Genomic DNA, 27,778 nt, shown 5'->3' with positions numbered 1-27,778 from the left:
GTTCCTTTGTATGCAGTATGCAAACCCAACAAAATATTCTGCTTTCCTCCACAGCCTATCAGTGAGTCACTGTATTCCACATTTTAACCCAATGCGTGTTAAGTGGGCTAGTTTCTGACAGGGAAATCAAAGGGAGGGGGACTGACACGAGGACACGACAATACAGGGAGTGGGGAAGTACAGAGTGATTAAAGTGATAAACCATGAGCTCAGTGTTCTTTGTGTGTTGTTATGTGCATACTTTGGCAATATCTTATCATCAGTACGGCTGCAACTAACGATTATTTTCATCATCATTTTTTTATGATGACGTCATCATTTTGCTTGTTTTGTCCTACCAACAGTCAAAAACCCTAAATGTATTAATATATAATAGGAAAAAGCAGCAAATACTAAAAATTTCTCAAACTGGAACCAGCAAGTGTTTGGCATTTTTCTAGATATTATGAGATTAATTATCCAAATAATTCTTCCTCTGTTTATTCCAAATAAGTCACAGGTGTGTGTGTATGTGTGTGCTATGTATGTGTGTGTGTAAAGGGGCCTTCGGGGACACAGTGTGTTTAACTCTTACCTGGTAGGAACGGAATGATCCTGCGCTTAGGGTCTTTTTGGCCTCCTTCCACTGGGAATTTATCCAGCAGTTCCATCTGAAACACCACAATCAATTAAAACGTATTAGCACACAAAGTATTTACACTCACACACACACACACACACACACACACAAACACGCACTTCGCATTACACACAACAGAAAAGCTGAGGCTGGAGAGGAAGGTTCATGTTTTTACAAATCAGCAGTTCCTACAAGGAATTCGGCCAATAAAAGGAAGGCCTGCCGATGATTAGGAATGTACTGAGCAGATGGTATGGTTTTTCCTCTCTACCTCATATGCTGCTGCAGCTAAGAGGCTGTTAGCAGTAAAGCACCACTGACATAGTGGAACATTTCTGTTTCCATAATTTTCAAGTGGTGGAGAGCAGCAGTTCCTTATGTCTCAATCTCTTTCTCTTGGTTTCTCTTGATTGTTCTTTTTCTTTCTCTTTAAAACTCCTTATGTCCTAGTGTTTGGTTTCTACTTCAATATATGTTGCCTTTCTCACTTTATCACACTGATCTATAGATACGTATACAAAATATATATAAGTGTTTGCATGTGTTCTTTTGTGTGTGCATGTGTGTTCATCTGTGCTCGTCCTCCATTCACTATGCAGCTGAGGGCAATTAAATGACACCTGGCCATATTGAACAATGAACTCCAAGTACACGCTCTCTTTCTAATGCACTTTTCTGACAATGGATTTGCACTTTGTCTTCTTTTATGGATCCTTACATGGTGCTTCAGTGAATAAAACATGAAACCTCTGACCAAAAGATTTAGTATGAGAACAAAAATATTTGACTGGATTAAATGTTTTGAGAGAGGAGTGTTTAGAAATTTCTTTGATATTGCACCCAGAGTACAGAATTCAATACTTTAAAAACATTAAGAGAAGACTCACTTTCTAAATCTATATTTATTTGACTACAGAAATATATTGTTATGGGGATTCAAGTAAGTGTTGCATGTCTCCGCAGAACCAGCAAAAGTTGAGCTGAATTTAGTGAAATCACAAGTGGAAAATAAAACCCTTGCTAACACTTCAGATGAGCAGCATTCTAGTTACTAGTAACTCCATAGGGTTATTTTTGTCTTCCTGTATGTGTTTTTACACAAAACTGCAAGACATAGTCTTACACACTTTAAATATACTCACTACTCAGCAGTGCAGGTACTACAAGTTCAAATGTTCTCACTTTTGAGATAATGCCTCTGATCTAAAGCATTAGCATGGAGTACTGGATCGAATAAAAAACAGAGAACACTTTGGTTTCAGTATTGTCCTTGTTAGCAAATGATTGACTGAAGAGCAAATCTCCAAATTGTTCTCAGTTGAAGGTGCTTCAAAGTTAGTTAAGTTTTAACTGAAATCAGATGACAGTGACATCAGATTGTATAAGTATCTGATCCCAGAAGAAAAACAACTTTAAAGCTTTACGAAGGTCTACAAATGCAGTTAGAAGTGGGCCATGTGTAGTTGAGAGAATAATACCATTTTCTGAATGTGTTCTGTTCAACGTCAACCTGATAAAAAAAGATTTATCTATAAAGGCTGTGCTCCAGAGAGGCATGTGAGAAAGAAAGAAATGGCTCGCAAACAATCTGAACCAAGGATGATTTTCATTCCTTCCACCATTAAATATATCTGAACCTTGACCTTGGTATTTTTACCCTCAATGGCTAATATGTGTCTAGACTTCTGCATTGCATCTGTTCATCAAACATTAGTTTTAGTATGAATTTGATAATTGAGTCAAGTTTATAGTATATATAGGATATAGGATTTCTGTGGTACAATATTGCCCTGAAGCTGCTATTAATAGTTAAAATACTACGCTTTTTTTGGTGTAATCATATAGTTTTTACATCAAGTTTCTGAAAAATCAAAATGAAGTGTCTACTGGCAAATTTGAAAGAAACCATAAGTTGTATTGAGCCAAGACTATCAGACAAAGACAGGGAGAGGTGTAATATGAGGTGAGGTGATTGAGAGGTTGTGGGAAAGGCAGAGACCTGTGCCAAATAATATTTTCTAATGATTTTTATGCGCTGTCTCAGTCTACTCAGGAGCCAAAGAGGTGTTGTTGCCATAAAACAAAGAGTATCATAAAGTTAGGACAGTCATAAATTACCTTAACAGCTAGAGGATGACATCTTTTCAATTTTGTAGAAAACATAGATGGACTAACAAACATATAATACCACAGACATTTTGACAACTTGTCCTCTTGCCACCATGATCCAGACCAAGACAAATGGAAAGATGGATTGAATGATGAAATCTAATGCAAAACTGTATTTGATGTTACCCATAAACACCCATGACAGAAATAGGTACTGTATATTAGTACAAAAATGTCAGTAATCTAAAAGTAGATAGAAGTAGAAAAATAATACAACAAGAGTACCTGACTGGCATTACAGCTAATAATTTACCATTCAACTACAGTGTGAGAGGACCACTCCTGGTTAGTTATAGACATCTGGATTTAAAAGCACCAGTCATGAGGAAGAGACATGATATATGTCTAAGCATACAAGAGGACATAAGTTTTACAGGTGAATAAAAGTCTACAAATCTTCAGAAAGACACCATTTTCCTTTATGTTCCCCACTAGATTTTATTTCTTTATTAACTCTTTGTCTGCCTACTCCTACTTCTTAACGTCCATTTGTGTTAGTTTGTGCAGAAACTTAATTTCATATACAAGGGATGGAACCTCCCATGAGCCTCACAGGCTTCTGTGCGAGCCCGACAATGCATCAGGCTTGCCAAGAAATAAGACACTGGCTTTAAAATCTAAATCTAATTCTCCACCAGTGTTTGCTTAACTCGACCTACTCTCCCACCTCAAAAGGACCTTGGATTATTTTTCTTCTCTTTAAAAATGAGCAGAGCTGGCCAAACAACAACAAGCAATCCTTTGTGATAAATCCACATTAGCTAAATAAAGAGATGAGAGTATGATTTAACACAACAAATCATCCAATAACATTCTTGGCTTCCATACCTTGATGATGACAGTCAGATATGAGTTTTAGTGTTAATGGTATCTCAGAAAACTGGAAAGAAAAATCACAACTCTAGATTGGATTTGATTGAAAATACAAATAAATTCATGATGGGGGCTGAGGGGGGTGACTGTGTACTATAAACCCCCGAGATCAGCCTTCAGGCAAGAATATCAAGCCAGATATGGTTGCACTTAAATTACTTCTCATTGGTTCTGACTGTTTAAGCTCAGCATCATAAAGTTAAAGCCAAAATTTCCTCTGTTAAACAAAAAACAATGAAAAGTTAAGGGAGCCACAAACCCTCTCTGTCTATAAAAGCAAGACAAGGGAATAGTTGAATCAGTCTGCTTTGGTCTTTAGTGTTGTAGTTTCTTACAACAAGGCAAAGAGTGGCGTAAGAGTGAGATGCCTCATCACTGACACAGTACCACCTTAAGAGAGGCAGTGTTAACACACGGACAGGCAGACGGAGAGAGAGACAGGCACAGAACAGCCAATGCCCCACACACTGTAATTGTTCCCATGTGTGTTACTGTGAGTGCAGACACACCCAGTCCCTATGTCTACTCTAACCCTTGCATCTACTCTGTAATCAGAACCACTCTGACAAGAAAAGGCATCTGAGGAGAGTAAAAATGTCTCTTCAAAATAACAGTTACATCATGCACCCAATATCAAATATTCATGCTTTACAAGAAAGAGCAGGACAGATGACGGCGGAGCACAGTCAAGCTCCACATGGCTTTCCAAGGCTATTCTGAAATATGTTATTGTAAATAATGGCGTTGAGTTTATTTTAGTTAGAAAGAAATGCAGGCCACATTGGTACTACAGTGTTTCCCCTAAGTTGCTGTGGGGCGGGGGCGGCGGCAGGGCAGGGTGGGGGTGGCTGAGCAAGAACTCGGAAGAGACTCAGCAGCCAGACATTTCTCCGTCCTTTGTTTAAGAACAGCTGAGATTGACACTAAAATGAGAATAGCTGGTCCACCTTAAAGGTCAGTCCACCTTAAGTGCGCCTGATCAGGTTATGCTAACCCATTGTCGCTAAGTTCGGGGCTACCACCATTCACTTTTCCAGCAAGTTGGGGAAACAACAGATGAGACTTTTCTTGGTCTTAAAAAGCTGCAGCATTTATTAAATGACACACTGTAGCCTAGACTGTACATTTACTGCCATATTGACAACTCATTTCTAACCTTTTCCTCTGCTCCGCTTGCTTTCACTGTTACTTTTTTGCCGCTCGCTCAACCACACACTTGCTGCGCACACACATTATGCACTGCCCTATTCCTTAACGGAGCTACGCTACTCTTAAAACAGTACCTTTCATGTAGATGTCCTTTGAAGAATGAGGAGAGGTAGGATCTGGGATTTGATGCACTAGTCAATGACTCAAAACAATTCCACAGTAACTAGGGTGTCATTAGTAGCCCATTGATAATGATAATCTTGTGAAATTTTGGCAGCGGCACTTGTAATTCTACTGCAGTAGTGCACCACACTTTACAAGCACGATAACAGCCTACATTATTGTTTAATTGTTTTGAGTCATCGACTGGTGCATCAAATCCCAGAATCCTCCCTCTCCTCGTTCTTCAAAGGACATCTATGTGACAGGTACTGTTATGAGAGTAGCGTAGCTTCTTAAGGGAATATTGCCGTGTGTAGTGTGTGTGTGTAGTGAGTGTGTGATTGAGTGAGTGCACGGAGTGAGCAGCAGAAAAGTGACTGAATTTACATAAGTAAATGTACAGTACAGGCTACAGCGTGTCAGTTAATAAATGCTGCAGCTTCTCTAGACAAAGAAAAGTCTCATCTGTTGCTTCCCCAACTGCTTGAAAAGTAAAAGGGGTTAGCCCCGAACTTAGTGACAATGGGTTAGCCTAACCTGGTCAGGCTCACTTAATGTGGAGTTATTCTAAGTAAAAACTGTAAAAATATCTAAACATTGGTAAGGCAGTAAGTTTACTTATGGCAATGGAAACCCACTTTTTTAACATAAACTGTTTAGAATCTGTTAACAACACACAGTGTGTTAATGGTAAAATTGACACATCACAGCACAATCATTAATAAAAAAAATCTTTAAATTCACTTTTTAGTCTCTGGTTGAATAAATGTAGGCCAATAGAACTGGTATCAGGATGTAAGTAAATCTGTTTCCTGAGGTGAGACCTCAGTTGAACATCACAGGAAGAAGAACAAAGCTTTCCACTGTCAACATGTCACATTACCACCCTGTTAATGCGCAGAGTGATGCTGTAAAACTTTTAACACTGTTGTTTCATTTTATCAAATTCTTGCTGATTCAGAGACTAACGTAATCTTCCAAAGGGCTGTAATTTGTCTAGTTTATATCCGCTTTAACCAGATCATCAGCTTTCAAATAAAGATCTGAGAAGCATCACAGTCTGGTGAACACAAGTATAAAAGGCCTGAGAACAATGGCTGCTCTCTGTGCAGCTTGGTAGCAGTCTGATTCTTCCACACTTCCATTTTACATTCTTGTGTGAGGTCATTTTTAACCCATTGCAGACAACCATATTGTTATGACAACCACCCACATTATGGTAGGCTGAGCATTTGGCCCACTTATTAAGCAATGAGAATAACAATATATTACATTGTATGATGTCAAAGGTTTATATCAAGTATAGTATCTCTAGATACTACCAAGGACTGCTTCCCCTGTTCCCACAGGAAGTGAAAACAGAGGCTGACAGCCCAAGGTGAGCTGGGAAGGTCTCCAGACCCCCCAGGTATAACTAATGGATGGATAGATGAGTAAATTACATCTATTTATATTCAACATGTGTGAGTCTTCAGTGCTCATGTTTTCTAACATACTTGATTAATACTACAGAAGTTGCCTAGTTAGCATTCTTTATGCTAATGTTAGCATATAGTAAACACTAAGCAAAATATTTGGGGATATATGGATGATATTGACACTATTATGCATAGCTTCTTTTATATGAACAAGTACATTCTTACATGCAGTATCAACCTGGAGCCATCCACAGTAAATCAATGTGATGCTAACACTGGAGGTGGACAGGGTCTAGGGTTTAATGTGATACCTTTAGTTAGTCCCTGTAGGGCGATTGTCTTTTCGCGTATCTACCTCCAGGGAGATCAAAGCCAAGGGTCAGAAGTGCTTGAGGGTGTGGTTGTAGCTCAGTATTTCTCAAGTACACTTCAACAGGGTAGACTTTGTCTTCATCCTGAATCCTTAATTTGAGGATCTTCTCCCTGATCACTATATTTCTATTTTCTATTCTACTGTTTCCCTGAGAATTCAATTGAGAAACCAATAAAATAATTTCTTGGGATAGGTACCACAATGTTAATGGTATAGCAACATTTTTAACAAGTTGTACATTTTTATTGTCTCACCATATACTGTGTATCTCCCAACCATACCATGCTGCCAGAACCTGTTAAAAATACTGTATGAAGTATTCTATACTTAGTCATCTATTCTTGGAGCTTATTCCAGCATGCACTGCACAAGAAGCAGGGTACACCATGGACAGGTCACCAGTCTATCACAAGACATGAAACACAATTTACCAATCTCAATTCTAGCTTCTCGCCACTTAAGGTAGAGACATTCATTAGATGGGAATACTAATTGTGTTCATTTCCCTGTAACATCACTAATCCCTATAAGGCTGGCCATTTGACAGGCAGTTGCAATTCATGCTAGCTAATCCTAACCATGACAGGTCAATGACACCAAATGGTTAAAGGGGTACAGAGATTTTGTATTGTACTTTCATAAAGTTGGCTCAGATTCAAGAGACAGATTAACAGAGGAATGCTAAAAATAGTAGCAAAAATCCTCAGTACAGTTCAAGCTCCAAAAATCCTGGATTCTGCATTTCCCATAATGTAACTCAATTAGGATTGCAACTAGCAATGTGTTTCATTATTGATTAATCTTCTATTTTTTTCTTGATTAATCTATTAATGGTTTTGTCCATAAAATGTCATACAATAGTGAAAAATGCTTGTTATAATTTCTTAGAGCTCATGGTGATGTCTTCAAATGTCTTGTTTTGTCTGATCAACAGTCCAATCCAAAGATATTGAGTTTACTATCATGCAGTAAACAGAAAAGCTTCAAATCCTCACAGTTTAGAGGCTGAATCAATTAGTCCATCATTTAAATAGTTGCAGATTCATTTTTTGTTTATCAACTAATCGATTAATCAACTAATCATTGCAGCTCTAAACTCATTTACATCTTTCATTAGCTCTCCTCTTCCTTCTAAATAATAATTTCTTTCAAACCCCACAGCTCCATCTTGTGATGCCGGTTTTCTGTTGAAATGTTATGTCTCAAGGCCAAGCCGGGATTATCTTGATGACATCATCTGGGTTGATTTTTCAAACTTTGGAAATCTCACTCCACAGCCACAAAACCTATTATGTAACTGTTTTCACAGAGCTCCTTATGACAAGTTAAGTGAACTTCATGTATAAAATCAGTGGAGTGCCCCCTCAAGAAGCCAGAGGGTGAAGAAACAAAACAGACCTCCTTTTTTTCTCATCTGACTTTCTGTGAGTTTGGCCCATGCTGCTTAGAAACCACTGCCACCCCCAAGTCATAATACAAATAATAAAAAAAATAAAATGTGATGTTTAACTTTGGCATGGTCTCTTGTATTTTTTTCAATGAATCATCATCTTCATCTATCAAAAACAATTTAAGTACATTGAATAGTTTTGGTATCTTTGATATGTTTTAACAAATGATTCGTCTCGGTGTTTTCAGTCTACAACATCACATAATATTAACAGTCCGTCTTTTAGCATTCTCTAAGTAAAGACACGTTTTGGGTTGTTGTTCCAGGAATTGAGATGCACCTCTTAATAGGGGGGTAACAGTATGTGTATTCGTCCCGAACTTTCACGGTGCGGAAGTTACAGTTCGGTGCATACAGTTGTATGAAGAAAATGCTCCGTGACCAAAAAAATTACTGTCAAACCTACTCTGACGTGTAGAACAATAATTCAAGAGTGTGAATTCCACCTGAAACGTTTTGGCAGTGCACCACTTAGCTGTAGCATGCTTACAAATGTATGCTAGCCAGCTTAGCCAAGGTAGCCTGGTTACCTTGGTTACCCTTTTTACCCTGTAGTGTCGCTGCCGTCAGAATGTCAAACAAGAGACCCATAACATTAAAATGTAGAATATGAAAGTAAAAGTAGTGGTTTGGTCCCTCTGGCTGATATATTATTATGTATGACATCATTAGATTATTAATACTGAAGCATCAGTGTGTAAACAGCATGTTACTGTTGCAGCTGCTGGAGGTGGAGCTAGTTTGAACTACTTTACAGACCATAAATCAGCATAAAATAGCTGTCAGCAGGTGTCCTGATTCTTTACAAGAAACAACAAGAAATGGTTGTTTTCTTTTTCCACTGCAGCACAAATAAACTGTTTCAGTAAAAGTTTTGGCTGATAAGCCATTGTTGGAAATTAACATTTGTCAAAATAAAAAGACCAAAATGTTATTTTCTACCCTTCTTTTTTTTCTGCTGTAATGAAATTGTACCTAACCATGACCCCAAAACCTATGTACATACCCTATCCCTAACCGCTTAAGGATACATACAGGACATTTTATTGCGAAAGTGGCCAAAGTTACTGTGAACATGGAGGAAAATAGCTTGCTTTGTGAAATGCACACAACAGGCAGTCCCAAAGCTCTAAGAAAAATCTACCCTACCCCCCTTTAAAAGGTTTTGTTACTTGATTACTGCAGATGGAAAATATGTGACAGCTGTGCAACTCTGAATAAGCAAGTAGAGATGCATTGGATTTTTCCTACAGCTTTAAAGTAAAAGTGTATCCTGTATCCAAAGCGAATGGGAATGCTGGAAGACTAAGCTTGTGAAGTTGACTGGACACGTGTGCAGCATGGAAACTGCTCTTTGTGACATGGAAATAAAACTGCAAAGCCAATAGGATGACCCACTGGCAGAAAAAAAACGCTGAAGTTTCCATCTTTCTGTAGCAATGTATCAGTCTATTTCTGCTCACAATTTAGACATCAAACACAGGTTTTATGTGCCAGTGCTCACTGTTAATTCCCTCCCTTTTATTGAACAGCTTTCAAGACTAAACTCATACTTTGTATTTTATACATTTACGCATAAGTGCCGGCAATAATTCTGTCTCACCATGGAGTACTTCACCCAGTATGCAGAAATAGATACTTAATGCCAGTTAGGTTGAGCAGCTACATAGACTGGCACGGATAGTGTATGCCAGCAGAGACACACAGTAGGGTTGGCTGTTGAGGGTTAAAGGTGGGTGAGAAGTAGCAGAAATATCTTGGGTGAGAAGAACATCTGGCTTTTGTTTGAGCATTCTCAGGAGGTGAGTGCAGTCAGGCATAAGACATCAGTAATCAGAAAGAAGTTTGAGCCATGATGCAGGCCTTGCTCCGATGTAGACTATGCATTTGATGTGGTGGAGTTAATTCTATGTTATTTTTGTTTATCACCTCAACAACAGGTACATACTTTAATCTATGAAGGCAAGACAATCATTACTAGGTGACTTAATGTAGCGGAACTACTTTTAAAAATGTGAAGGAATGTAAATTTGCATTAAGATTATAGTTATCTAATGACACATTGTGTGTTTTTCTCCTTGTTATCAAGACAACAGTATACTCAACAAAACTTGTTCTGGGAATAGAAGAAATTTATATGCCTCATTGAAATGCAAAACAGCATAAACAGATTACTAAGGAGCTGTGGAGAAATAAAAATTACTGGAATAAATGTAGAAAACATATTGCATAAGGAATAAACTTGTGTGAATACGCAGTCTGTGGTCAGTGATCACACGCACGATCAAAGCACATGGATCAGCTGTTTGGACCAGTTGTGTTGATGGGATGTGATGAATAACACTTCCTGTCTGGTAGTAGCGTGTTGTATTGACCACAATACTTCATGTTATTTTTACAGTATCATGTCATCTTTTTTCTTTTCATATCAACCCCTTCTGAAACACAAAACTGTCACTTAGACAACATTATCCTGTCACAGAACGAGGACCAGGGCTGATGGGACAAAGGCAGGATAAGATGGAGGAAAGCCAAGGAGGGCAACGGGAAATGAAGAAAAGGCAATGAGGGGAGCTGAATGACTCAGCTCTATGTCAATATCCTGGCCAGACACCTGGGATGACGTCCGCTGATGTCAAAATCACTGCCTTGTGCCTTATCATAGTCTATACTGTAATAGGTTAAAGAAAAAAATAAGTTCTTCAAACTAAATTGCCACATAAAACATGTATAATCCTTTTATCATGGAGGAGTTGATGAGATTTAATGCATTCCAACTAGCCACTTTTCTGTGAGAAATACCTCAGCCTCAAGGTGGCCTAGTACATTAATGCCAAACCTAACAGGAGATAAGAGATTGGCTTGTAATCTCTCCAGCTGGGTTTATCTATATCTCCCTCACCAGTGAGAGCCCACCCACGGGCTGTCAACACAGCAGGAAGCAGCTGAATGGCATAGCAGGGGTGAACACCAGCGGGGAATGTCCCGGTTGAAAATATCTCATATATGCTCATCTGATTCAGTGCCATTGATCTAATACTGTACGTCTCAGTGATGTACTGGCAATTTGTGCTTGTAATAAGATAAAGTATGGATGAAATAAGCATGGAATTATGCTGTTGAAAACGATCAGTCATAGTTAATTTTGTGTTTTATTAATATTCGTGGATGTTTGAAAGGGAAATTGATTCATCACTGGCTAAAATTCCTGGCTTTCAAAACTCACTTACTGGTAAAAAGCCTTCTTACTGATATTGGAAGGTCTCCCAATCTGCTCCTCTCACCTAGGCACACCACTCACTAAGTCTTCACCGATCTTAATTTACTTAAGTCACATTTGTCAATACATAATTAATCTGAATTACATTTGTGTAACTGAGAATAGCTACAGAAGCCAAAGACATTAGATCTCCAACCAAACAATCAATCAGTGAGGGGTACAGTCAGTTCGAAAGTCAGCCAGCACAAGACAGAACATGTTTTGTAGTGATGTATTAAAAAACTTACTGTTACAATTATCAATATCAAGAAAAACATGACAATTTATTGATATAGATTTTAGATATAGATAGAGCCCTGAGCAGTGCCTTTCTATAATCTCCAGCACTAATATACATGATCTCTCTTATTAGATTCTTTTTTAGATTAGCCATCTTTCTTATATTTCTTTTCCTATATGAAAACGCAACTTTATTGCTTGAGTCAGTATAGACTATAGTAATTAATGAGAAAGAGGGATGAGAGGGATGACGTCTGCGCTTGTTTAGGAGGAGACAAGTAGTTTAACTGTTGTTGCAGTTCCTATTGATTGCCAATGTTTCAACAGTGGACACAGATGACTTAATACCCCTTTAAATCAGTAAAGAGCAGAGAAGCAGCCCTTACTCAATGTGTTCATTACACAACTATTACTGTCAAGAGCTATACATGGAAATGGCAAGGCTACAGAAAGGTGCTATGATTTAAAAACAATTATGAGTGTGATATGAGCTGATCTATAAATAAGACTGTTGGCAGCTTTTGCAGGCTTAAATCACACTAATGAAATTAGTATTGAAATAGTTTACATTCCTCTAGTTAGCATTACATTTGCAGACTCAGAAAATCTAGGTGGAGCATTATAATTCTTTATTCAATTGCTCATGCGTTGACCATCCTAATCAATTAAAAGGAATTTAATCCAATTAAGGTTGACAGTGCACTGTACCTAAATTGAGTATGTGCTCATTAAAAGCGGTTGCCTTTCTGGATTTCCTGGAGTATCTGCTCTCTAAGCTCAGATATGGCCAGGGCCCCAGATCCATTACCTTCGAAAGAGGAAGGGAAACTAGTATACTAATGAGATTCCCTCCTCATGCAACACAGGCTGCCAACATGACGTTCGAGAATGATTCAGACATTTCTGTGGTCATCAGTGCGGTCATCACATTCATCACTGGCCTCTATTAACTTCATTGGGACATTTTCCGACTCCTCTCGCACAATATAATTACCAGTGTCATATGGGTGGGGCAGGGAGAGCTTGGCTGCAAGTACCAGTTCTCCGGGGGGACGTGTTGTATGATGGAGGCAGTACTTCCATTTCCTTCTTGACCTTCAGTATGCTAGTCTTCACCGGTGGAAAAGTTATAACCTGTCATATTCATTGTCCCCTAAAACATGCAACTGTACAAACACCTACAGTATAAAATCACAAAAGACACACTAACACATGTACTCACCTGCAGGTCAAAAAACTTGCTGTAGCGTCTGTAAATGATTTCTGTGCTGCCATCGCTCCAGGACACTTTGATGATGTAAACCTGGAAAAACAAGAGAGAAACATGACTAGAACATTTGAACCAACAAACAATTATTACTATCAACCACATGATAATCCAACCCCCCCCCTTGGGCATCACTCCTGACTCATACTGCCAGTAAATGGCAGTGGCGTGATTCCTACTGAGGGTAGCATGAGAACACACTTGTGAGGCAACATCAAGCAGTAGTCACTGTCATCATCCGTTCACATGAACGTCACAGGGATATCCGATTATTTCACTTCCCAATCCATTTGCATCACTTCCTGCTAAAAAGGAAGTCATGTCCTGTATGGATTCAGCAGATTTGACTAGTCTTTTCAAAAGTGCAGCTGTGTGAGAAACAGCGTGATGAGAAGTACTGTCATAAAAAACCTGGGCAACAAAACCAGCTATAGACACATAATTCATGAGTTGGATGTAATAAAGCATTACATCACATCCTAAATGTATGCAGAGTGCCTTGACATCATTAAATACAGGGCTATTGTTGTTACGTTTGTGTCATTTCTGCCACTAAGCTAAATTAAAAACCCTATTGTACGTATTAAAATGCCAATTCTCCTTAGAATAACAACTTTAACAGTTGAACGACATAGGGCATCTAATCCAAAGCATCTAGCTTAATGGTCAGAATCTGGAGTCTGAGCCCAATCTGAACAAACACAGTTCTTTATTTCCTTCCCTAAAGAAGAAGAAGAGGGGAGAGGCAGGGAGGTGATTGGAAACTCCCTGGTGGCTGGCTGTGTCTGGCTGAATGCGGTTGGCCCCACTCCCAGACCTTTTCTGGCCTCGCTCTCTCTTTCAGGGCACTGGAGTCAGATATGGCCATGGATGGACCAACTGCTGGAGCTATATAAGCCAACAGGGAGGCCGTCCTCAGGAAATAAGAGTTATATCTAAAAACAGTATATACCTTTTCAAAATTCATTTCATAAGAGTGTATGGGCATCAAGACTATTTTCAGGGTACTGTCTGATTGTTTAACTCTGCGGAGGAAAACAAAAGCTATAACTTTAACTAACCGAGCTCCTCAAGTCAATGAAATACTGGCAATAAAATGCTCTCATATCTTTAAAAGTCTCTCCCGGGGATATGATTTTTCTGTTGTTTTTCCTTTCTTCGGGATAGGTTAGGCTCAGATAAGTGGATAAGCGTTAAGCAGCTTTTTGTACTTCTAACCACACCTCAGGGTTCTGAAAGGTTTATGACGTCAGGGCCTGCGTGCGCGGAGAGAGTACCAGAGGCACCAAACAACACCGGGCTACACCAGAGAGCAAAGAGACAGATGGAGAAGACACAGGACCTCGAGAACTCTGTGTCCTTGACCGCTAACACTCGCAGCATGTAAGGTCTGTTTGTCCTTCAACCCAGGCATCATTTTCACACATACATGGATGCAAACATATGCATGAGAGCGCACACACGGGCACACACCATGTACACAAAACTAACATGAACACCTGCTAAGCCTTTGGCAATGACTCTCACTGTTGGCCCTGTAGATCAGATGATGTCATGATATGTGTAGCTTTAAAATGAGTGTGTGCACTTTTACAGACAAACTCAACCACGTGTACCCTCCAAACTCAGTCTCAGACGAAACTGATAAAAGCTCCATTGTTTATGAACTGCAGGAGAGTAAGAAATGAGTCTTTGTCTTTTTGACATTCTTGTCTCCCACACAAGATCTGCAGTACCAATGGGAAATGATTGCTAAACAGAAGAAAATATCCTCATATTCTGTCTATCCCTCCTTTTCACCTGCTCCACACACAGTATGCCAGCAGAGACACTGATAACAAGATAATAATAGCATTAGCCTATCACCCGTCATCTCTTATAGACATCAGGATAAGGATATTATCACTTTTAACGTCTCCATCAGCCAAACCACAACAGAAGTAGAGCTATTATGTGTAAAAACTTGGCTAAAAGCATACATGTTTGATCAAACTAAAGCACTAAAACTGGCAGAAATGAAAACTGTACTGAAGAACTCCAGTCATAAAACTACAAATGCCAGATGGCATATGGTAATGTTTAGGCCTTCCTCTTGTTAAAACATATTGTGTTCACTGTGATGACCCTTAGGAAGTCTGTCAGTTATACTTCCCAGTTACCAGTGTCTGCAAGTACGTTTTTCTAAATAAATTGGAGAGCCTGGAGGCGTGACAAAGCTGGGATGCTCAATTTGAGCTCTCTCATGATGAGGATTAGTCTGGATGGTTTGCGGACTGGACTGATTTGCCTATTAAGATGTTTTCTGGGACCTTCCTCTATGATGGCACACACGTGGCAGCAGGCATATGAGTAGCACTGGAGGAGATTTTGTTAGACTGCAGACAATGCCTTTATTCCCATATAAACACACAAGAGAAACTTAACTGCTGGTAGTCACTAAAGATATGCAGACTCAGGAAGGGGCCATAGGTCACATGAGCCAGAGCAACAACACTGACCTGAGTTCCTCTCAGGAGTTGGGAGACAAAAACTTTCAAGTTGTTGGTTAAATAGCAGGCCCAAACTAAGATCTGATAAAAAAAAAAAAAAACAACAACAACAACACTAATCTATGTATTTTAACACAACAGTAAACCTGGATCATACGAAAAGAGCAACTTACATGACACCAATTAAATCTGCAAGTGTCAAACTGAGCCTAAATGTTTATGGTCTTCACTTTTTGGGAGTTGCTGGAACCAAAAAAGCCGGCTGCTACATTTCACTGTGTTAACAGCTTGACAATGTTAAAACATTGTTGATCTGCTGTGTCTGAACTTAACCTGAACTTTTTTTTTTTTTTTTTTTTTTTAAATCCTAAAATCTCGTGAAACAAAGCCAGATTTTAAGCATCTGGCCATTTCGGCTGACTTCGTAAACTGTAATTTGATACTCTCTTTGTTTTTACTTTACCCAACAGGAGTGGGAGAAAAACTGCACAGTAACCTCGATCTGTTGCTCAATTTCAAGCAGAAAGCGCTGTTGTTGTGATAATTTAATCAAGCTTACATAGTGTTTGTTCGGATTCCTTCGCTTCTGGACATCTTGCACTGTTACTTCGTGCACGGTGCGCCGTGGCATGATGTTCTCTTCGGTACGTCTCCGTTAAAAAGAAATCAGAATCCCCTGCTGGGTTTAACGAGCGATCAAACCCCGGTTGAGAAAGTTTGCACCACGACGCTTCTTTGTCATCCGCGCCGCTCAAATCCGTGACCTCTGAATGCAACAAATGCTATTTTTCCGTCAAACCAGTCTACGTCAAATTTCCTGTCCAACATTCAGCCGCTCCGGAGCCAGAAGTTAATAGTCGGTCGGTTCTTCGTTTCCCCCCTTCTTGTCCCGTCCCGCTGACGGCTCCAACCAAACTCCCAGCCTATCCCAGCTCGCCCACTCCCATTTGAGTAACTAGTACGCTCCATTATGCTCCGTGGACCAACCCTCCAGGCAGCGTCAGAGCAAACCGCACAGGCTGCGCAGGAGCACTGCAAGGCTCAAATCCAAGCACTTAAAGCAGTATCATAGGGTGTGAAGTACATTGTGATGCATATGTAAACACCTTTAACATAAATAATCCAAAAAAGGAGAGTTGAGAGAGAAATCCACGCTAGAACTGAAAGGCATCATGATGCTCAAGGGAACTTTTGCGTCATTTATCTTTGCTCTTTATTTACCTGATATTGTCATTCTGTCTGCATATTGTCGCCTAATTTCACTTTTTTTATTTCTCTCTATTCCATGAGACATATCTTGCATTTTTAAGAGGCTATTTAGAAGGGCAGTGGTTCCCAAACCCTTTAAGTCAGATGTAGCTATCCCACATCCTTATCAGAATAAATAAAACACCCACTTTTCATGTAACGTTAGCTAAATTAGCTAAATGTCAAAGTCGGTTTTAAGTTTGCATAAGTGAACGTTTCAACCATGTAGCGCCATTCATTACTTTTAGCTAACGATTTCAACCATTTATCCATTACGTTACTTTTAGCTTAGTTGAAAAGTTGTTTTTTTTTTCCAACGATTGATGCATTACCTTACTTTTCGCAACCATAGCATTATTTTTCTAGCTATCCATTTTGTTACCACATAATAATTAAGCTAGCTATCCATAACTTTTAGCTATCTAAAGTTATTTTAACAATTTATCCATTACTTTTAGCCAACTAAGTTATTTCAATCACATAATCCAGATAAATGGGTGAAACGGCTAATTTAATAGCTAACATTACTTCAACCATTTATCCATGACTTTTAGTCAATGTTGACTCTTTCAACCATGTCCACCAAATGTTTCAGCCATTTAGCTGTTACTTTTAGCCAACCATTTAACAATTAACTTACTCAAGCATTTCACCTTTACTTTTAGCTATCTATTTTAACAATTTAGCTATATCTGTTTCAACCATTTAGCCATTTGTTAACTGTTTGAACTTGCATGCTTGCTCGCTCCCACTTAGTTGACTAGTGGTTTGTCAGTCTGTACTGGATATGGTCAGTAACTATGTCATCATAATTTCTTTCTTTTTTTTTTTTCAAATTAGCTGGTAAACTCCCAATCTTACATACTGCTGACAACTGCAGAAGTCACCTTGCAAAAATGTATCTCTGGTTGGGAATCACAACTGCACAGACTGTAAAGACTGTCGATTCTAATGGGTCTGAATTTGAGAACCCAGATTAAAGTGTCCTATTTTGATTTTTGTTTCACCCATTGTTAGTCAGTGTGAAAGTATCTAGACAGAAATAGAGTTCTAGGTTTTATGATTGCTAGATTTTGTAACCAGGATCACATGTACAGCAGTGGTGGCGCTGTTCCTTGAGCATATGGAGACCACATCCCTGCTGGATAAGTCTCTGTTTCCAGTAATGGTGGAAAATTGTCACTGATCATTATAAAAAGTTGAGGTTAAAGAAAACAGTCAGGCCTGACTCACTGGGCTGCATCACATGATAGGCTATCCTCATGTCTGTGTGTGGTAAATGTTTCAGTCATAAGATCATTAAAGCAGTAATGGAGTATGATGGAAATTGGCAAATTTTGTTTCAGAAAAGTGCTTCATAAGTATAAAATTGTCATTGTTTTCAGCCTATTTATATCACAGGCTGTTATGCTGTAGTTTATTGTTTTAGATTTAGGTGTAAAGCTTTTATAAGTGAATTACAAAGTTGATACATTTGTAAATTGTCCCATATTTGCTGCTTTTATAAAAAGACTAATGATCAAGCTTGAGATTTGACTAACAATTTTGTTGCAAAACAGCTCCATCTTTTGGTATGTTATACTCATTACATTGATATTTGTACATGTGGCACTTTTCCCCTCTCTGCATGGGTACACCCCCTTACTGTAGAGTTGCAGCTGATGAAATGACCAAATGATGGCTGCAAGAGGAAAAAAGTGCAAGGAGTCAGCATTGTCATAGGAAGTTAAAAATTTAGAATAAAGTACTGAGAAAATTAAAAAAAATTGTTTTATGTCAAGTGATGAAAATATGTGACTCTGTATTAAGTCCCTAATTTTAACTTGCCACATCATACATTTTTACTTTCAACTGGGTTATAGGAAATAGAAACCATGTCAATCAAAAGCAGAAATGAAAGTAAGACTTTATTGCATCATTCAAACACAAAGACAAAAAACGGGATATACTGTATGAGTCAATGTTGAGGGATGGAACATTTTTCATACACAAGAAGGAGAAATGTGTGTAAAAATAAATGTAAGTTATGATAAATATGATAAATTTAGTTTTTCCAGTTTACTTTAAAAAAAAACATGACATTCAGTGGAAAAATGGTAATATGAAAATACAAAGGCTAAAATATGAACAAAAAAATGAGATAAAGGATCATCAGTCACACAAACGCTGGCCATCATGAGCTTTTAAGAATTATGTACTTCAGAGAAACAGTTGTCCTTTGGTGGTGAAAAATTATAAATATAATAATAATTCTCAAAATGTGAGATATTGGTTTTAAAATGCTGGAGAGGCCAAAGTTGTGTAGGCTACATACAGTAGAGGATGAAAATATGATACTGTTGCATCACAAGCTGGATGTTAAATGTGATATGAAAAGTTAAGTGTCAGAGCTGTTGAACAAACCAACTGCAAATGTTTAGGGAATGGAAAAGTTAGAAGTAACATTAAGTGTCATAATCATATTTAAGTATTCAGTATTAGGGATTATCTGCAGGGTCATGGGTCAAAGGTTACATGACATATAAAAGTTAAAAGTCATATTAAAAGTGAAGGGAAAATTGGATAAAGAAAGGTCACAAAGGTAAAAACTCTGAGGTCATAGAAAAGACCGTGTGTCAGGGCTCATATCAAAGGTGAAGGGTCAGTGCCGTCACACATCTGCAGCTCCAGGTGTGAGGTGATGCCAGAGAAGCGTTCCTGCAGTGGCAACACATAACCCAAAGGTTCTCCCTGAGCCGCTGGGCCAATGTAACGGTAAGGACGGATGTTGAAGATCTTCACACAGTGCACTGAATGAGACAGAAACAAATATGGAACAATGCATTTGTGCATATTAATGCCTTGATCTCTCCTGGTTTTTGATGAATTGATGCGTAGAACAGGTGTCAATAGCTGATCAATTTAAATAGAAAATTATTGTTGGTTGTGGAGATGTGAAGGAATTGAACAACTCTAGTGTTCCCTTCACCTTCATCAAGCTGCTTCATAACAGCTACAATCCAAGTTAATACGCTATATACAATTTGTACAAATGCACAGTACACCTGTGTCAATGAAAATGCTCTTAAGCCTTACAGATAATATGAAATGTGGAGATAAACAGCTTATAATTGCTCATTTATAATCCTAAATGGATCAACGATGGCTAAAGACTCTAAATAATAATAGTCTTACCCTCTCCTTTTCACCTTTCAGCAGACAAAAACAAGGAAGATGCTGACTTAGAAACAAACAACCCAAAAGTGGGCTAGGCCACAGCAAACTCAACACGGTCATTAAATCCTATGAGCTCCTAATGATTAGTGTCTCAGCATTAGTGTGGGTATCATGGCGAGGTAATGTGCCTCTGTGATGTCTAATCATGTCTCTGCTTTACCCGGAGATGAAAGGAGCTGACAGTACATGTGTTCTTCTGATAATACAGTTCAATTAGGGGTTGAGGCAGAATGAGGACTAATGATGTTTACTTATCATTCCAGTGCCTTATCAACTCAGGATGCTTTCAAAATACACTCACGCACACGAGCGCATATACAGACAAAAATATATATTGCCAAGGCATGTGCGTGTTGTTTTGGCTGGCTCCATCGACACAAACACGTAAAAGCTGATGCATTGCTTTGTACTGTAATTATGGCCCTTAGTGGGGGTCATCATTCATGAACAGCCTTTGATGGGGTTTCACATGCAGCTGGATCCTGGTGTTAAAGGCAACCAGGAGTTCAGTGGAATCTCAGCCTCCCTCTCCAGCACCTTGACTTATCCATCTAAATCACTCATTCTTTTCATCCCGCCTCCACCATAATAACCTAGCATTGCCTTTGCCCCAACCATGGTCCTATACACTATAGATCACAGGAATTTACTTGTAGAGGTAGCAGTACAAGGCTACAGTGGCTTTAATAAAGCATGCTTTTTCATTATTTTTCATTATAGCAAAAAACAGATGACTTCTAGGTGGAACCTACCTGAAAACCTTTTGATTGACTGCCATGAAAATCTGTGCAGACATTCATGGTGCCCAGAAGATGAATCCTAATGTCTTTGGTGATCCCCCAATTACATGGTGGAATATCTTAACATCTACTAAATGGATCGGGGCAACATTCTGTATAGACACTCATGGTTCCCAGACGATGAATCCTAATGATTTGATTAATCCCCTGACTTTTTTCTCTGATGCCACCAGCATGGTGACGATTGTAGCTGAGAGTGAAATGTCTTGACAACATCATCATCAGGTCAAACTGTCAATTTATCCAATTCTTTGGTTTATCAATGATAGTTTGGTTAACAGTTTGGTTTTCTTTACAATTAGCATGCTGGCTGCCTCACAGAGCCACTAGCATAGCTGTAGACTCTTATTATTATACAGTTATCATTAGTATCAAAGTAAGAATGAACTCTTTACTTTTCCTTTTTTCAGTGAACAGATGCTCTCAAAAATCTTGATTCTAACAGTGACCTCTATAGTATGTCAAGATTAGTTGATTAAGCATTTTCAGAGTGGATCCTCAAATTTTAAATTGCTGTTGAGGATCCTCAGAATTTTCTCTCTCCTCTCACTCATTTTCAAGTACTGTATCAACATCTTATCCTTCTTACCATCGTTGAGAAGTTTGACCCCATCATACTGGATTCCAGCATGGTCTTTTTGACTCACTGGACCCGCCAGAGAGCCTGAGAATGGAGCGTTGACAATACCATAGTCATCACACACCAAGTCCACTGCTTTATGGAAGCCTTTACCACTGTAAGAGGAGCAACAGAAAAGACTGGCATTAAGCCATCACAAACGGCCCATTTCACTTGGTCAGATGTAGCTAATCTAAAGTTCTAGTTGTAAACAATACATGCCTGTTAAAACTGGAAATACCTTTTTTCAGTTTTAGTGCTCATATTCACAGAAGACCCAACCATATGAAATGTCAGATATGTAAAATATGGTAGATTGGACAAAAAATGTTTAAAAAAAAAAAGAAAAACTCCAAGAGTAACTTAACACCTTGCTGAAAAGCAGTATTTCACTGCCCTCTCAGGTTGAAAATCAGTTCACCTTTGCCCACACCCAGCATCACTTCTGAGTTTGGTTGGAATAGGTCAAAGTTAAAACATTGGAAGTTGGAAAAAAACAAGATTTTCAGGGGGTTATTTTTCTTCCTAAAATGCACTCTGTATGAACTTTTGGCATAGTGTGTTATTTCAAAAGGATAAATCACAACATAGGGAGCATAACACAGAGGAACACTTAAACCATACTGATAGAGACCCTGGAGATTTCCCCCCTAGCTGCTAAACAGACATTCTTTGCCCACAGAAAGCCAGCCCTCCTCTCAGAGAAAGCTGGACTGGTCATCAATAAAACTTTGACCTCTCCTGTCCCTTTAGTATAGACCCATCACAGATTGGGTTGGTATGTGCTATGCCATGAAATGAAATGACTATAAATAATTACTAGTTGTTAAAATTCTTTAGCCTCTCAATTTCTTTGTTTTGCGGAGCTAAATTTGTCATGCCAAACTACCTCGTAACTCTCTCAGCTCACACAGAAAGACGCTTCAGAAGCCACAGAGGGAACCGTTTTGGAGAGTATGCAACACTGGAAATACTGCATTATTGACTGATTTGCATCTACTCTGTCTCATGTTGCAGCGTGGATTTATCTTCTGAAGCTTAAGCATAAAAATCAGATCAGAAAGAGTCACCCTCTGGAGTTGAAAGCTCCACAGCCATGCACATCGCACGCCCTCACTCTGTTGTTGTGGTGGCCAGCACAAAGGACGCTCCAGGCTCCAACTACAGAGACAGGAAAAAAATGAACTGTTAGAACATTTAAAAAGTCCAATATGTTTCCTCCCAAAATACACCATTAAAAAAAAAACGTTAAATTGCATTCCAAAAGGCCAAGCGTAAAAATTATATTTTAAAAAAAAGCTTTTAACATCCACTGAGTCTGAGTCACCCTATGTTCTATTCATTTTGAAATAAGGCCAATTACAGCAGAAACACACTATTCAAATGTCATTTATTGATGTCTTTAATATCAGTGGTGTGTCAGATAGTGATACAGCCTCACATCCACATTTTCATGACTCAAACAGAAAAGAACAGTCCGTGACCCTTTTAATCCCTATTTTGCGAAGAGCAGCGGTGTGTTTGTGTAACTGTGTATGAAAGACGTATCTAAAGTAGTGAAGTGCTGGGGATTTCTCATCTAAAGTTAGCGTCTGTTATATTTGCATGCAGCCGTGTCACTATACCTACCTGGCATACAACATTGCCGGTTTTGTGTTTTAGCCCTTGAACATTTGTCTTTCAGGTATTGGCCTTGGCAGATTAATCGTTTAGGCTGGCAGATGCCTCCCAGTTTAGTGCAGCCGGTGTCACTTCTTGGTTCCATGGAAATGTTCTTACTTCCTGTCTTCTTGACCGTCTTCCTGCGAGTCACAACCTTAGGTCTCCTGTCATGCGCTCTTGTGTAATTTCTCTTCACCTGGATGGTGCTGTCAGTGTTCTTGTCAGAGCTTTGAAATTCTTCACCTTTCCTCTTTTTATGCTCTGAAGCACAACTTAACAGGACATCTTATGGAGAGACGAAAGGTACTGAGAGTTAGTATTAAGAGAGTTGAGGAGGGAGGATTAAAAATGAGAATGTGACTTGAAACAACTTTCTTGGTTTAAGGATTATATCAAATTTGTGTGAGACTGATACGTGGGATTACTTTCAATATTAGAATTTGAAGCCACCGATTTTAATATTGTTGACATAATGCCACATACAAATTATCATACAAAATTGTGTATGCTAAAGAATTATCCGAGAATCTGAGCAAAAAATCTAAGGGATACAGAGATGACTTTACTGACTGTCCTCAAATTACCAATATATTTATCTATTATACATTTTATATATTATATATAGGGAATTCACTTCTCTATAACCTTAAGGCCTCAAAAACCACCAATCACAAGACATTACATAATAAAAAAAGAAAGAAAACTACATTACTATTTCCTAGAACAAATGATGATAAAGCAATTGATCTTTCTAAGTCACACATAACTGCTGATTGCTTTTAAATGCCATGAAAACCCTGTAATATTTCAAAGAAAGCTGAATTGCATGCTTTCTAGACGCATTAACGGCTGATGGATGTTAATGGGAAAACTTAAATGAGTTCATGGAACGTGCTTTTGGTTGTTTCTATGGAATACATTTGTTAGTCATGGTTAATCATAACATTTTCTTTATATCTGAACAAAGTCTCTAGGTACACCTTAGCTCACCGCCTGGGCCCACTTGTTGATAACTGTGTTACTTGTCTATATAGATAGACAGAGTCATAGTTCATGTATTCATGGAGCGTTTTCATTCTGACAGCATACTAATTATCCTGCCCAGACATGAGTCTTTGATCTTCATTAACTCTATTAACCTCAGAGGCACAGAAAATATTTCAATCACGCTGCCCTGGCACAGGAACACACACTGGGCTCCGTGATTGAAAGAAGCTGCTTATCACTGGAATGCCTTAATGGCTGTGAGACAGTCGGGCAGGATAGCTGACTGTGGCATGGAAAAGCAATTTTCCCCAGTATGTGAACTAAAATTAGAAAAGGCAAAAATTTGTGAAGAAAGTGTGTGCCTATTGCCTGAACAAAATTCGCTTGGACTAGGGGTTTATTTGTGTTTGCTAAATGGTTGTTAGAATTGCTAGGTGGTTGCTGCATTATGTTGCCTCTAGGATGTTGGTAGATGCTTTATCATTGTTTGGGTAGATTGTTAGAGTGTCATTATTTTATTGCAATGTAGTGAATTTCATGTCATGGGATTTGGCTAGATGGTTGCCAGGGTGTTTGGCGTGGTTGTTAGGGTATTCAGAGGCACGTTCACTGAGTTCAAACCGGTCTCACTTGTTGCTATCCAAGGGGCTGAAACGTTCAAGCCCAACCCCTTTGTCTGTCTCTCTCCATGGTGCTGAAACCTCTAATCCAGGACACAAATCAAATGCAATGTAATGCTAATCAAATAATACATTTTCACATTACGATACCTGCAGTAGCTGTTCATTCACCAGACATAGCCAAGACCACATCTAATAATTTTTAAAATATTGTAGGAATAGTTGTCGTGCTTGCTGGGCAGTGAACACTTCTATTATGTCTAGCCAGCTACAGCCAAATTTTCCATTTGCATATTTATTGTTGTTCCATTTTCTTAATTTGACTGGCTTCTCACATGTCACCTTCTCATGTTTGTGGCACCAAAGCTGATACAACTACACATGCAGATCATTAAGGACACCTTTGTTTTTTGTTAGACTGTTATAATTACATTGACCTTTTTCTCTAAAGCGTCTGAAAGGTGTGGATCATAGCATTCTTAGAGTGTCAAAGAGTACCAACAGTAAACCTGAACGGATTAATGCAAACAGTACTCCTCTGATTTCTGATTGGCTGGCATGTGTTCTTCAACTCCACTTGACATACAGTATTAGTGGGCACCTCTCAGCAGAGTGAGAATTGTGTCCACTGTGTGGCATGAATCATTTTAGTACTGTAACAAGATGGCTGTCTCATTTTCATGTCGCTCAACAGTCCCTCAGAGTCAGTGTGCCTTAAGCTTTGCAGTCAGATGCAATGATGTAATGTTGCATTAAGCATTCAATCATGCTTTAAATGTCTCATCCACTTGTGCCAACACACAATCAGGCCCAAACCCCTCAAGGCTTGTGTTTACAGGAGTTTACAGTCTCCTAATAGAGCTCAGTTCATGGTAATCTCCAGGGGCAGACAGATATTTACACACCATTTATTGTTCCTATAATAGGAATGTTATTAGTGTAGACTGCTGAATGGTAAAATGAAGTGTGCGTGTACTGTATGTGAGTGTCCCTAAGCATGCGTGACCATGGTGAGTGGTGGTAAGTAGACATTTCGTGCATATGCATGTGTGCACATACCTCTGGGTTTGTGTTTGTGTGGTCAACTTGATACAATTATATAAACACTCCAGGCCTGGTATATGTTGCACTGTGCAGTATATGTTATGGTGCATGTTAAAAGCGGCTGGTATAGTGTACACTTTGTGTAAAATAGGCTACTTACAGCATACTAGCAGAGCTGCAATGAGACAGACCCTCAGCAGCATTCTCATTGTCAGAAGATCAGGTCAGAACTCAAAAATCTGTGGAATAAGGATAGAAAACTTATTTAATCTAGTCAGATAAGTGTCCAACATGGCTTCATTCTCATATAAAGCTGCAAGCCAATATGTATATCAGGGTTATTTCTCATAATTATTTCACACTATAAATCAAATCTGAGGTGTATTCTTGAACAGTGACTCTGTTAATATAGTAGAAAAAAAGACCAAACAGAATCGGACCAAACCCATTCTGAGAGAATACTGCTCGGATTTTCTAGTGAGAGAAAATTGAACTATACGTACCGGTCTTATGGAGAAGTTGTAGTGTGGCTGCAGGCACAGTGGGTAGAAACACAAAGCAGGGACTGTTGGAAAACCAGCCTGCTGTGAAAGCTGCAGGCTCAGACCACAGGACGTTCCCCCACTGTCAATATTGATATTGGCCTTTAGAAAACACAGCCATTTACTTGCTGGAAAAGGCTCACTTTATTGACTTTTTGTTGCTATACTGGAAGTTATACAGAGCCAGTTATTGGCCTCTGAGAAAAAGCAGCTGGAAGACTTGAACCAACTGTGCTTACATTTGAATCTCCTTTTTCTTTATTTTGCAATGTTTTGTAAATCATCAACTGAAATATTATGTGCTATCTCGTGTGACATATTATTGATTTTCTTTTCTTCACTAAAGTCTCTTTTGACAGTAAAGATAACTTAGTCTTCTTAACACAAAATCTTTTTTTTTTATCATTCTTTGTCAGTCCAAAAAGGCAGTATGAGACAAAATGTTGCCATGTTTACTTGAGACAGTGCAGCAAACATGCCCTAAAGACTGGGACTTTCTTTTTATGGCTCCAGTTATACCCCCATGTGAATCCATTGGTACATACAGTATGTGCAGTGCAGTCAGCAGGCATAGTACTGTTATATTAAATCTCTCAGTGGTAAGGGTCAGTGTTTCTCTTCATCTGTATGTCAGTCTATCTTCCTCTACTGATGTATTGTGGTGCAGATGAGGTCACTGTAGAATTTGAATGCTTTCATTCTAATTCAGCGCTGGTTACTCTCTCTGAATTACAATGTACTGAGGGTAGGAGAGTGGGCTCAATAACGGCCAGTAGTGAGTTGAGTATTTTGCAGCCAGAAAGCTTTGATAATCAAATATGTGGGCAGAGGATTACGCTGATGGACCATATGGCTTGGAATTTGAAAAGGAGAGAGGGAATTAGGGAGTGAGGGGAGAGCCATAAAATACATAGAGTGAGGGGAGAATAATGAGAGTACAGAGTATTAACTCTGCACTGAGAGTGAGTGAGTGAGTGAGTGAGTGAGTGAGTGAGTGAGTGAGTGAGTGAGTGAGTGAGTGATTGGAGGAAGGAGGTAGAGGAAGAGGAAGTGAAAAAAGGAGCAGAAACATCTTGACAGACAGAATACAAGGAAAAAATCAAAGATGAAGAAAAGAATACAGCCAGCCAGACAAACAGAAGACGAGACAGAAACAGTCGAATCTCCAGCAAGCCTTCCTGCATCCTAAACACTCTCCGCTCCAGCAGAAGAAAGGCTTATTTTGACTCTTTGTGAACCCTTTGATAAACATGGCTACTTAAATAGAAACACGTGCCACATTCTTCAAACTCCTGGGAGGATAGGACTGACATTTCACTCCGGCTTCTCTGTCAGTTAGTTCTGGCATTTCAAGGAGAGGGAGAAGAGATGCCACAAGTGTTTCCTAGCAACAGTTCGCTGCAAAAGCCTCCCCCTCCCTCTCCTCTCCTCTATACCCCCCTTTAAACTCCCTCCTTCCCTGATACGAGTTGCAGCAATGCACCACTTGCTTCAGACCTGAAATACATTCTAATTCTCCTGACTCTCCCTCCCTCTCCCTCCTGTTCCCCTCAGCAAACTGCCAGGCCTGCA

At 39.0% G+C, this 27,778-nt stretch overlaps 2 protein-coding genes across 5 annotated transcripts in view; both read right to left on the bottom strand.

The window, feature by feature from the left end:
- Positions 1-17,474, bottom strand: part of sh3pxd2b (SH3 and PX domains 2B) — a 43,381-nt gene extending 25,907 nt beyond the window's left edge. Inside the window, exons 1-3 of one of the 4 annotated variants that reach the window (XM_067608513.1) lie at positions 16,028-17,474; positions 12,935-13,015; positions 575-650 (exon numbers count right to left, since the gene is read on the bottom strand). In XM_067608513.1, coding sequence (XP_067464614.1) covers positions 575-650; positions 12,935-13,015; positions 16,028-16,099 — 229 coding nt within the window. In that variant the 5' untranslated portion in view covers positions 16,100-17,474. The remainder of the gene's footprint in view (positions 1-574; positions 651-12,934; positions 13,016-16,027) is intronic. The other 3 variants (XM_067608514.1, XM_067608515.1, XM_067608516.1) reach the window with 3 other exon arrangements.
- A 1,136-nt stretch (positions 17,475-18,610) lies between these two features.
- LOC137195032 (leukocyte cell-derived chemotaxin-2-like) lies at positions 18,611-26,383 on the bottom strand. Its single transcript, XM_067607108.1, has 6 exons — positions 26,168-26,383; positions 25,825-25,903; positions 22,981-23,298; positions 22,422-22,512; positions 21,322-21,467; positions 18,611-19,505 (listed from the first exon to the last, which is right to left on the bottom strand). Exons 2-6 carry the CDS (start codon positions 25,871-25,873, stop codon positions 19,339-19,341), a joined length of 771 nt encoding a protein of 256 aa, XP_067463209.1. The 5' UTR covers positions 25,874-25,903; positions 26,168-26,383; the 3' UTR covers positions 18,611-19,338.
- Between the last annotated feature and the right edge of the window lie 1,395 nt (positions 26,384-27,778).

The sequence above is a fragment of the Thunnus thynnus genome, chromosome 13, assembly GCF_963924715.1.
Source record: "Thunnus thynnus chromosome 13, fThuThy2.1, whole genome shotgun sequence".
NCBI lineage: Eukaryota > Metazoa > Chordata > Actinopteri > Scombriformes > Scombridae > Thunnus > Thunnus thynnus.
Note: the sequence above shows the minus strand (reverse complement) of the source record. Positions and strands in the feature narration are given on the sequence as shown.